The sequence below is a fragment of the Saimiri boliviensis genome, chromosome 14 (genome assembly GCF_048565385.1).
Source record: "Saimiri boliviensis isolate mSaiBol1 chromosome 14, mSaiBol1.pri, whole genome shotgun sequence".
Taxonomy (NCBI): domain Eukaryota; kingdom Metazoa; phylum Chordata; class Mammalia; order Primates; family Cebidae; genus Saimiri; species Saimiri boliviensis.
Genome location: NC_133462.1, coordinates 34,544,926 through 34,557,187, shown reverse-complemented (window position 1 = coordinate 34,557,187; position 12,262 = coordinate 34,544,926). Strand labels below are relative to the sequence as shown.

Genomic DNA, 12,262 nt, shown 5'->3' with positions numbered 1-12,262 from the left:
GCTGCTGCTGTGGCTGGTGACATTTTAGTCCATGAAAGTCCTGGCTTCAAAGTCTCTGCAGGGGTAGCAGAGGGAGAAAAGGGGGTTGGAGAGGCCAGGCTGGGTAAGGGAGGGAGCCAGAGCGGGCAGCCACCAGAGGACCAGGCAGCCAGACGGGGCTTCGGCCGGAGCCCTTAGCCGAGGTGTGTGGACCTGACAGGTCCAGGAATAGCCACCCTTATCCTGCAGTCCCCAAGGGACACAGGAGGAGGTGTGGGAACCTCAGGCTCCCTCTAGGGGGCTGAGGTTGGGCCTGCTGCCCACAGCCCTGCTCACTTTCCCCAGATGTCCAGCAAGGTGGCCATCGGCTGTGACATTGGGCAGGCCCGCCGGGCAGTGGAGCAGCTGCGGATGGAGGCAGACATCGACCAAGTGAAGGTGAGGGTCGGGGCCGGTGCAGGAGGTGGGAAGAGGTGGGAACACATGGGCCAGCGCATAGGTGCATGCCTGGGTCTGGCTGACTGGGTTGGTCTGCAGGTGTTCAAGGCGGCTGCCGATCTGCTGCAGTTCTGCACGGAGCAGGCCAAGAGTGACCCTTTCCTTGTGGGCATCCCGGCCACCACCAATCCCTTCAAGGAGAAGAAGCCCTGTGCCATCCTATGAACCCAGGACAACGTCCACCCTGTGGCCTGAGCAGACCAGGGGGCCTCAATAAACATGAAGTGAATACTTCCCAGCTGGGCTGGGCTGAGATGGCAGAACAGAGGGACTTTGGGCTTGCAGGGGCCAGGCGCACACCTGGCCCAGCCTCCTCCCTGGCCTGCCCCCAGGGTCACAGTCACAGCAGCGCACACACACACCCTGAAGCCCCGATGGAGAGCACACTGTCTGTCTTGCCCTCCCCAGCACCCATGGGAGCCTCAGCAGGTGCCCGCTCCCACCATGCAGACAAATGTCCAGGATTTGAGTCCTAATCTACATACCACACGTTACATGTCACACACACGGAAGTGACATCATAGACACAGGTGCTCACAGTCTTCAGGACTCTGCCTCTTCAGACAAATGCACAGCAGCAGCTGGCAGGCAACCCCCAGCCCAGCCTTGCCATCTCTCCCAGTCACTCCCACACAGGCCCACAGCCCCCCAAGCCCCAAGCAGGCTCAGGCAGAGCCCCAGTGGGCAAACCATACTCATACTGCAGGCGCAAGCACCAACACGTCAGGTTTATTTCTCCTTCACTCTCACCTGAGAGCTGCACATCCAAATCATAACAAAACCAGGCCCCACCCCCCCCCAAAGAAAAAACAGGGCCCTAGGGTGGGGGGCAGCCCCCTGGGTGGGCCTGAAACCCAACTTCAACCCCATATGCAGAGGGCCCAGGCCAGGACCTTCACCCGGATATGGCCAGGACTCCTTGTGCCCTAGGCCCTGTGGGGGAGAGAAGCAGCACCAATGTTGAGGACGGTCCCCAAAGAACAGAGGCTGAGGCCCAGCCCCCAGCCGGCAGTATCCACATCCACGTCCACCTGCTCAGGCCTGCAGCCTCCAGACCTCTAGCGACAGGCCCCCAGAGGCAGCCACCACCAGGTTGCCCTCAGCACAGACCTGGGAGGGGGCAGGAATATGAGGAGTCAGGGACAGTGGCGCTGTGGCCAGCTGGGCAGGGCACATGGGGCAGGACCTTACCCCGGTGAACCCACTGTCGTGCCTTCGGGTGCAGATGGTCCTTGGCGGGTCTGTGGGCACGTGCACCTGGTGAGGGGCAACAGGCCAAGGTCAAGAGGGGTGTCCCTGGCTGATGGAGGTGGGGAGGGCAGGGGCTGGGCAGGAGCCTCACCCGGAGGGTCTTGTCAGTGGATGTGGTGTACAAGGCTCCCAGAGAGTACTGGATCCCAGTGATGTGAGACCTGTGGCCCACATTGAAGGACTGCGGGAGGGGGTCAGGAGACACTCAGACGAGGCTCTCCCAACTGCCCCCCGCCAACACCACCGGGAGCCCAGGGGTAGGAAGGAGGCCTGAGGGGGAGGGATGGGCAGAGGCAGGAGCCACAGCAGACCCGGACATGCTGGAAGCAGCCGTCGCGGTTGGTGAAGACGTGCAGCAGGCCCTCGTTGTCACCAGTCCAGAGCTGCATGTCCTGGTGGGACATGCAGAGCAGGTAGGAGTCCAGCTGTGAGAGGGACAAGGGACACGGCAGCTCAGGCCGGACTGGGCCTGTGACCGTCCCCATCCGTCCAGGCCCCTGGGGAGGGCCCACCTGCAGCCGCTGCAGGACTCTGTTGGCTCGGCGGTCGACCACCACCAGGGTGCGGTCCTCGCTGCCTGAGATGATGTGCTGGTCATCCGCCAGCAGGGCCAGCACTGGGCTAGAGTGTAGTCGCTGGCTCTTCAACAGGGCTGGGCCGGCTTCACGGGCAATGGGCCGGGGAGGAGGGAAATCAGAGCCCCTCAAAGGCCCCCCCGGCAGCCCAGGGGAGCATCCTGGGTCTCCATTCTGTCTGGTAAAACCCTTGATCTGCTCATTCCCCAACTCCACAGAGTGACCCATCTCTCCTTTCCTGCCTCAGCTAAATCCAGGCCTCCACAAGAGCCCCAGGCCTCTGCCCATCCCTGTCCCCATCCCATATCCCTCCTCCAGTCCCAGCTACTGTTCTCAGCATGGAGCTGACCAAGGTGGTCTCAGTCTTGCATCCACCCTCAGATTGGCCTTAAACACACCTCTACCCCACAGCCCTGCTCCAGCTCTGCCTGGACAAGGTACACTGGCCCTTCAATTAAACAAAATAAGAATGAATATAGGCCGGACACAGTGGCTCACGCCTGTAATCTCAGCACTTTGGGAGGCTGATATGGGCAGATCACCTGAGCCCAGGAGTTCAACACCAGCCTGGGCAATGCCGCAAGACCCCGTCTCTATTTTAGAAAAAAATAGAAATGGCCAGGCTCAGTGGCTCACACCTGTAATCCCTGCACTTTGGAGGCAGAAGTGGGTAGATGATGTGAGGTCAGGAGTTCAAGACCAGCCTGGCCAACATGATGAAACCTCAACTCTACTAAAAATACAAAAATTAGCAGGCATGGTAGTAGGCACCTGTAATCCCAGCAACTTGGGAGGCTGAGGCAGGAAAACTGCTTGAACCCCGGAGGCGGAAGTTGCAGTGAACTGAGATCATGCCACTGCACTCCAGCCTGGGCAACAGGCTAGAGTTAGACTCCATCTCAAAAAAAAAAAAGAAAAAGAAAAAAAAAAGAAAAGCGAATGAACAAACAACAGAAAACACTATTACCAGTCAGTGTTCCTTCTAGGTGTTTATGTAAATGAATATATTTATATTTTTTTAATTAAATCTTTTTTTTGAGAGGGATTCTCACTCTGTCGCCCAGGCTAGAGTGCAGTGGTGCGATCTCAGCTCACTGCAACCTCTGCCTCCCGGGTTCAAGCAATTCTCTGCCTCAGCCTGCCAAGTAGCTGGGATTACAGGCACCTGCCACCAGGTCCGGCTAGTTTTTGTATTTTTAGTAGAGAGAGGTTTCACCATCTTGTCCAGGTTGGTCTTGAACTCCTGACCTTGTGATCCACCCGCCACGGCCTTCCAAGGTGCTGGGATTACAGGCGTGAGCCACTGCGCCCAGCCTATTTTTAATTTTTATTTAGAGATGGAGGTCTCACTATATTGCCCAGGTTGAACTCAAATTCATGGGCTCAAGCAATCCTCCTCCCTCAGCCTCCAGAGTAGCTGGGACTACAGGTAGGTGCCATCACACCCAGCATAAAAAAACTTAGTTAATCCACCACTGTTCCTATTATCATGTTTCTCCATTAACCCCAAGGGGCTGGCAGTGGTATTATTACCTGGATTTCACAGATGGGGAAACAGGTTCAAGTCTGTCTGGGGGTCACATAGCTAGGAAGTGGGAGAGCCAGGATTCTAACCCGCCCCCGGGGCTGCCCAGGCTTCCTTTGCACCCACTGCCTAAGTTGCCTGTATTGCACCAGCACAGCATGGCCACTCTGAGTGGTGAGTATTTGGTTATGTGACTATCGTCCCAGCCAGGCTGTGAGGCCCAAATTTCTCCTTTCCCAGCATGACATCTCCCAACCTGGCCCACCTCTGGGGTCGTAGATGGTCACCTTCTTGTCATAGGTGCCGGTCACCAGGATGTCAGGCAGGTAGGAGAGGCACAGCACGGCTGAGTTAGCCCTGGGAATACACAGACCACAAGGCTTGGGCAGTGGCAGGCAGGGTCCTACCCCTCCCCCCCCAGGTCCCCTGCCCAGGCCCCCTCACACTTTATCTCGCCAAACTGCTGCCCATCTGCTGCCATGTCCCAGAGCTTCACTGTGCTGTCCCAGGAGCCGGAGCACACACAGTGGTCCTGTGCCGCCAGCGACCACACCCAGCCCTGTGGACGGGAGCAACAGTCACATACCGGCCACAGCCCATGGGGGTCCCAGACTAGAATCTTTCTGTTTTTGCAGGTAAGGCTCAGAGAGGTCAAGTGACTCACCCAAAGCCACACAGCTCATCCTCCCCAGTGCCCACTGTGATAGATCCTGCAGTAAGTATGACACCCAATTCTGGCTCCAGGTGATCATCCCCATTGCACAGATGACAAAAATCAAGGGTCACAGGAAGGAAGGACACAACACAAGAACACAGAGCAAGTTCAAACTGAGTTGAGATTAGTTTGCATCTGTGGGTCAGCCTGACTTCAGAGTCCAGGACAGGTACACCCACCCCAGAATCTGTTTTTCTTTTCCTTTTTTTGGAGATGGAGTTTCACTCTTGTCACCCAGGCTGGAGTGCAATGGCGCAATCTCAGCTCACTGCAACCTGTGCCTCCAGGGTTGAACCTCACAGCTCAGCCTCCCTAGTAGCTGAGATTACAGGGGTGTGCCACTATACCCAGCTAATTTTTGTATTATTAGTAGAGACAGGGTTTCACCATGTTGGCCAGCCTGGTCTCAAACTACTGACCTCATGTGATCCACCCACCTCAGCCTCCCTCCCGAGTAGCTAGCACTACCGCCACATGCCACCACACCCAACTAATTTGTTTTGTATTTTTAGTAGAGACAGGGTTTCATTGTGTTAGCCAAAATAGTCTCGATCTCCTGACCTCATGATGCGAACAACTCAACCTCCCAAAGTGCTGGGATTACAGTCGTGAGCCACTGCACCCAGCCCCAGAAACTCTTTTTTGAGATGAGCTCTTGCTCTGTCACCCAGGCTTGAGTGCGGTGGTGCGATCATGGCACTGCAGCCTCCAACTCCCAGGCTCAGGCGATCCTTGTACCACAGCTTCCTAAGTAGCTGGGACTCCAGGTGCATGCCATCACGCTCGGCTAATTTTAGAGTCAGGGTCTCCCCCTGTTGCCCACGCTGGACTCTAACTCCTGGGTTCAAGCAATCCTCCTTCCCCAGCCTCATCAAGTATTAGGATTAGAGGCATGAGCCCCTGTACCCCGGCCCAGTAACAGTTCTAAGTTCTGCAGAGACTCAGCACCAGTAGTGGTTTGAAACTATATGACAAATGATTAAGAGTGTGGCCTCTGCTTTGTGACCTGGCAAACCATATCACCTCCCTCAGTTCATTCATCAGCAAAATGGGCAGAAAACATCTCCAGCCTCAGGAGCTAATATGCACAGAGTGCTGGATGCTGACTTACTGCCCACAGATCCTGCTGAGGAGGGCACTATTATGAATCTCATTTTACAAATGGGGAAACTGGGCCCCAGAGAGGTTAAGTTTCTCACTCAGGGTCACATAGCCAGGAAGTAGCACAGTGGGGATTTGAACCCAGCAGCCTGGCCCCAAGCCCAAGATCTCAGCCACCAGCCTGACATCCTTAGTGACTGGTGAGGCTTAGGTAGAAAAATCACTTGATCCTGGGAGGCAGAGGTTGCAGTGAGCTGAGATCATGCCACTGCACTCCAGCCTGGGTGACAGAAAGAGACTCTATCTCAAAAAAAAAAAAAAAAAAAAGAAAAGAAAAGAAAAGAAAAGAAAAAGGCTAGGTGCAGTGGCTCACCCCTGTAAACCCAGCACTTTGGGAGGCCAAGGCAGGCAGATCACAAGGTCAGGAGTTTGAGACCAGCCTGGTCAATATGGTGAAACCCTGTCTCTACTAAAAATACAAAAATTAGCCAGGTGCAGTGGCTCACACCTGTAATCCCAGCACTTTGGGAGGCCGAGGCGGGTGGATCACGAGGTCAAGAGATCAAGACCATCCTGGTAAACATGGTGAAACCCCGTCTCTACTAAAAATACGAAAAATTAGCTGGGCATTGTGGCACGTGCCTGTAATCCCAGCTACTCGGGAGGCTGAGGCAGGAGAATTGCCTGAACCCAGGAGGCGGAGGTTACGGTGAGCCGAGATCGCACCATTGCACTCCAGCCTGGGTAACAAGAGCGAAACTCCATCTCAAAAAAAAAAAAAAAATACAAAAATTAGCTGGGCATGGTGGCATGCGTCTGTAGTCCCAGCCACTTAGGAGGCTGAGGCAGAAGAATCGCTTGAACCTGGGCGGCGGAGGTTGCAGTGAACTGAGATTGTGCCACTGTACTCCAGACTGTCTCAAAAAAAAAAAAAAAAAAAAAAAAGCCTGAGCTTAATGCACGTCCACATTAATGCATGCATCTCCTTCATCCTCATCCTAATTACCCACTGGAAAGAAGTAGAAACTGAGGCACAGAGAAGTCACACATCTCACCCAAAGTCACACCAAGATTAAGAGTCAGATTCAGATCGATGTGGTCCTGCACCTAAACCTGGGGCCTTAACCAAGATGCCCTACTCAGGCCTCACACCTCCTATCCCTACCTGACCTCTCACCTTGTGGGTACTAAACCGATCGGTGCCCAAGGTCTTGACCAGAACCTGGCTGGGCTCCATCCCCAGCTGCCGCAGGTCCCACAAGTTGACGTTGCGATCTCGAGAACCCGACAGACAGAGTGCCCCACCCTGGGAAGGGAACAAGGTGATGTTGTCAGGGCCACCCTGGCCCACCCCTACCTGGCCTCCCACAGACCCCGTCTCACCTGGAGCAGCAGCACGGAGTCAATGGAAGAAATGTGCCCGTTGGCCAGGCAGAAATACTCAGCCCAGCGCCCATCCTCTGCCCAGCGGGACAGGTGCTGCTCCAGCTCAATGCAGGCTGCCGGCCAGTCAAAGTTCTTCTCTGTGGGTTACCACGAGTAGGGTCCCCGGTGGGTAGGGACCCTAGCACCCACACCAGCTGGCCACACCCAATCCTGGCTTCCAGGGAGCCCGCCCTACACCAGACTTGGATAGAACCCCATGGGGATCCCTTCGGCCACCACAATCAGGTCTAGGCTCTGGCCTTGGAACCGCCTGCCTGCCTGCTCATTTCCCAGGCAGGTCTAAGACTCCTCCTGACTCCAACTTCCACAAATTGGGAACTGGGGTCTCAGAACTACCTCTCCAGGCCCCATCCCCCAACCCAAACTCAGAGGACAGCAGTCTCAGGATGTTGAGTTCTGACCTCACCCCCTCAATCCTCAGACTTGGCATAGAAGCTGGGGCCTCATGACAAACCCTTCCTGCCTCAGCCATCTGAACTAGACCAAGGGAGCTGTTTCTCAAACAGTATCTGGAATCTGGGGAGCCTTGTCAAGAGGCAGAACGCAAGCCCCAAATGCAGAGATTCAGTGGTATGGACAGGATCCAAGTACCTCTGTTTATTAAGCTTTTTGGGAGAGTCTGACCTAGGGGGCTGGATGGCAACACCTTGAGAATCAATGATCACGGAGTGATTCTGATTCCTCTCTAAGGCTGGGTGTTTGATTGCCTTAACTTAGATGCTGAATCAAAGCTTCTAGGTTAAGGATATCAACACCCAACCTGTAATACATTTTGGCTTACGGGTGTTTGATTACCTTAACTCAGAAGCAGAATCAAAGCTTCCAGGTTAAAGATATCAACACCCCACCTAAAATACATCTTGGCTTAAGAGCCTGAGAATCCAGCTGTATCAGGAGCAACAATACCTCAGGATGAACGATATCAATTCAAAGTTCCCAAGCTGTCCTCCCCCAGGAACCAATCAACTCAGGGCCAAGAGGAGTGACTAACAAGCCCTGCCTAAGATGCCAGGGTAGACCCAGGGCTTGAGGTCTGGTGTCAGGGATCCCAACCCCAAATCCTAACCTGGTTCAAGGGTTTACAGGGGCTGGGCCCGGAGTCACCGTCTCATCCCTCACTGGGTCAAGGCTCTAGGGCTCAGGAGTTTTGACATCAACAGGTGCTGCCTCAGCTTCTAAGCTGGACTCAGAATCTGAGGATCCTTGGGCTCACTTTGAGCCCCAGTATAAACTCCAGAGCCTAAGACTTCAAGTCCCTGTGTCAATCCTCTGTCAAGGGTCAGAGACTCAGTACCACAAGACCCCAAGACTGAGGATATTTGAATCCTGAGTTCAGGGACCTCAGCCCCAGGGTAGGGGTTTTTACAGCCTCAGGATCCCAAGTGCCTGACTGCCTCGTGGTCCACTCAGGGGTCCTCAAGGGCTTGAGCACCACCAGTAACTGCCTCAGGCTCCAGACTGAGCCACGACAGCCATGAAGCCTGCTCCAGAAGCTGTGTCCAGAAAACCCCATGTACCTCTTCCCCGCCCCAAGCCTGACACGGGAGGTCGCCCCAGGCCCCTGGGTGCACTCACCTTCCACCACTGGGTAGGGCGCGCGTACACGGCGTTGCGCGCGTAGCCTCCAGGTGACATGGTCACGCACGAGGTTGCGCAGCGCGTGGCACACGCGTGACAGAACGTGGAGCACGAGGCGGGCGTCCAGGTAGGAGCAGATTTCAAGCAGCAGCTCTGGGGGAAGGCTGAGAAGGCCCGGCTCACTTACGGCCGAAACCTTGGACGCGGCCCGAGGCCCCGAAGCGCTCGGGGAAGATGCGGGCGTGGACAGCTGCGAGGGGCGCAGGGTCGCCAGCTCGGATTTTGGCGGACTGAGCACGCGGGCCACATAGGCCTCGGCCTGGGCGTCGGGGTCTGTCTCTGACTCGGAATCCGAGTCATCGTCCCAGCCACGGGAATCGTCGCACGGCCCTAAGGGTAGCTCCATGGCCACCCGGCGAGTCCTGCCGGCCTCGCGTCTCGTCTCCTAGGCAGCGTGAGGGCACTTCCGGCGCTGTCTGATGACGTTTAGGAGCCTACCGGAAGCGAGCGGACGAGTAGTAGGTTCAAAGGAAACGTTTGCTCACTTCGGGTTCTCCTACGACTGCATCGGGCTTAGGCTGGAAAATGCAAGTTCCTGTTTCTGCACTTTTTAAACTCTAGCTAAAAATGAATCTCAAGCCAGGCGGGGTGGTGCGTGCCTGTAGTTCCAGCTACTCAGGAGGGTAAAGGGGTAGGATCGCTTGAGTCCAGGAGTTGCAGGGTGCAGTGAGCCATTATCGCTCCACTGTAGTCCAGCCTGCGCAACATAGTGAGACCCCGTCTCTTTAAGAGACATAAAATAAACTCCGCTCTGTCGAAGGCATCAGTTTCATGTGACACTGAGCTCAGAAACGCAAAGCCCCCTTTGCGAGATTAAAGGGAGAGAGCGATTAGAACTCTTGCCTCTTTTCTCAGAGCCAGAAATATGCAGTTACACTGCGGAGGCCTCAGTTAAAGTTACCTTTTTATTTATTGAGAAAGGAACTGGGGAGTCAGAACTACCTCTCTAGGCTCCATTCCCCAACCCAAACTTGGATACTGCAGTGCAGTCCTCCAAGTGGAGTGCTCGGCTCATGGCAACCTTTGTCCCCTGGGCCCAAGTGATGCTTCGCCTGGACCCCAGTAGCTGGTACTGCAGGAGCGAACCACCACATCTAGCGTTTTTGTTGTTTGTTTTTTGAGATGGTGTCTCGCTCTGGCTCTGTCATCAGGCTGGAGTGCAGTGGCGCGATCTCGGCTTACTGCCATCTCCGCCTCCCGGGTTCAACCGATTCTACCTTAGCCTCCCGAGTAGCTGGACTACAGGTGCGCCCACCACTCCTGGCTAATTCTTTGTGTTTTAGTAGAGACGGGATTTCACCATGTTGGCCAGGGTGGTCTGGGTTTCCTGACCTCGTGATCCGCCCACCTCGGCCTCCCAAAGTGCTAGAATTAGCGGCGTGAGCCACCGCATCCAGCCTAATTTTTGTATTTTTTAAAAACAGGGTTTCACTATGTTGTCCAGGCTGGTATCAAACGCCTCAGCTCAAGCTATCCGCCCCCCAATCAGTCTCCCAAAGTGTTAGAATTACAGGCGTGACCCACCGCGCCTGGTGGAAAGGTACTTTCAACTAATAAAATCACACTTACTAAAACAGCATGTCTTTATTTACTAAACGGGTCTTTTGACCCAGGCAGCTAACCGAGCCGCACAGATGATCTGAGCAGTATTTGTTTTCTCTACTTGGCTGTGTTAAAACACCGTCTTCTCAGTGTACCCTTTCCAGGGAACCCTACGTAAGATTTCAATCATTTCCCCCACTATTCTCTTTCTGCCTTCCTGTTTTTCTCTATGGGACTTAGCATGGTTCCACTTTTTATAGTCTTTCCTCTCACTATAATGCAGTCCTTATTTGTTGAATGTTTGATGTGTGTCTATATATACGTGTATTTTTTTTTTTTTTTTTTTTTTTTGAGACGGAGTTTCACTCTTGTTACCCAGGCTGGAGTGCCATGGCGCGATCTCGGCTCACCGCAACCTCCGCCTCCTGGGTTCAGGCAATTCTCCTGCCTCAGCCTCCTGAGTAGCTGGGATTACAGGCATGTGCCACCATGCCCAGCTAATTTTTTGTATTTTTAGTAGAGACGGGGTTTCACCATGTTGACCAGGATGGTCTCGATCTATTGACTTCGTGATCCACCCGCCTTGGCCTCCCAAAGTGCTAGGATTACAGGCTTGAGCCACCGCGCCCGGCCTATATGTGTATTTTTTAATTTTAAAAGACTAGTCAAGTGAAGCAGTGGGAGTGCAGAAGAACAAAGAAATCTGCAACTGGTTGTGATCAATTAGTTGTAAACATCACTGCACTGGGACCAGCCATGTGTCAACATTTTTAAATTTTCCCAGTTGATCTTTGGGCCACACCAAGGTTGCAATAAGATTTTATTCTGGCGGGGGCAGTGGTCGACACCTGTAATCCCAGCACTTTGGGAGGCTGAAGCAAGTGGATTGCTTGAGCCAAGGAGTTCAAGAACAGCCTCCGCAACATAGCAAGACACCCCTCCCCAACAAAAAATACAAAAATTAGCTGGGTGCAATGACAAGCCCATGTAATTTCAGCTATTTGTGCAGGCTGAGGCAAGAGAATCGCTTGAATCCCAGGTGGGGCAGAGGTTGCCGTGAGCTGAGATGGAGCCATTGCACTCCAGCCTGGGCAAGAGTGAGACTCCATCTCCAAAAAAGATTTAAAAAAATTAACCAGCATGGTGGCATGCACCTGTAGTCCCAGGTAGTTGGGTAGCTGAAGTGGGAGGATTGCTTGACCCAGGGAAGCTGAGGCTGCACTCCAGCCTGGGTGGCAGAGCAAGACCTGGTCTCAAACAAAAAAAGATATTATTCTTAAGACTGTGTTTTTTCCCACAAGTAGAACAACTTCTCATTTGCCTAATTGTAACTCATAATAATAATTTCCCAGGCCAGGTGCGGTGGCTCACACCTGTAATCCCAGCACTTTGGGAGGCTGAGGTGGGTGGATTATGAGGTCAGGAGTTCAAGACCAGCCTGGCCAACAGTGAAACTCCAACCTTACTAAAAATACAAAAAAAATTTAAAAAAAAAAAAATCAGCTGGGTGTGGTGGCAGGCACCTGTAATCCCAGCTACTCGGGAGGCTGAGGTAGAGAACTGCTTGAACCCAAGAGGTGGAGGTTACAGTGAGCTGAGATCACGCCACTGCACTCCAGCCTGGGGGACAGAGTGAGACTCCATCTCAAAAAAATAAAAATAAAAATAAATACATTTATCTCAAGCCTGGGGCTGGGCTGAGCCTTCTACAAAAACCTTGACCCAGGGTCAGCTGGTAAGAGTGCAGCAAGGCCTCACCCCTGACCACTCAGTTTACAGTATGGCGGAGGGGCAACTTGAACCTGGGCTGTGACACTAATAGCTCACCCTTAGTAAGCTGATGTCCCAGAGAATGAGCTGCACATTTCATGTATGTCACAAATTTAATCTTCAATCTTTCACATTCATCTATCTTCCCACTCTCAAGCATCCTGGCTGCCCCGTACATTTCTTCACTACCAAAGCCAAGGACATAGGAAGCCACAGACTAAA

At 53.7% G+C, this 12,262-nt stretch overlaps 2 protein-coding genes across 2 annotated transcripts; one reads left to right on the top strand and one right to left on the bottom strand.

The window, feature by feature from the left end:
- The first annotated feature begins 324 nt into the window (after positions 1-324).
- Positions 325-676, top strand: GNG14 (G protein subunit gamma 14). The gene has a single exon (XM_003941747.4). It carries the CDS (start codon positions 325-327, stop codon positions 640-642), a length of 318 nt encoding a protein of 105 aa, XP_003941796.1. The 3' UTR covers positions 643-676.
- A 502-nt stretch (positions 677-1,178) lies between these two features.
- FBXW9 (F-box and WD repeat domain containing 9) lies at positions 1,179-12,164 on the bottom strand. Its single transcript, XM_010329471.3, has 10 exons — positions 8,666-12,164; positions 7,028-7,167; positions 6,822-6,950; positions 4,275-4,387; positions 4,094-4,185; positions 2,241-2,389; positions 2,040-2,153; positions 1,820-1,909; positions 1,669-1,734; positions 1,179-1,587 (listed from the first exon to the last, which is right to left on the bottom strand). The coding sequence occupies exons 1-10, from the start codon at positions 9,072-9,074 to the stop codon at positions 1,513-1,515; spliced, it is 1,377 nt and encodes a 458-aa protein (XP_010327773.1). The 5' UTR covers positions 9,075-12,164; the 3' UTR covers positions 1,179-1,512.
- Between the last annotated feature and the right edge of the window lie 98 nt (positions 12,165-12,262).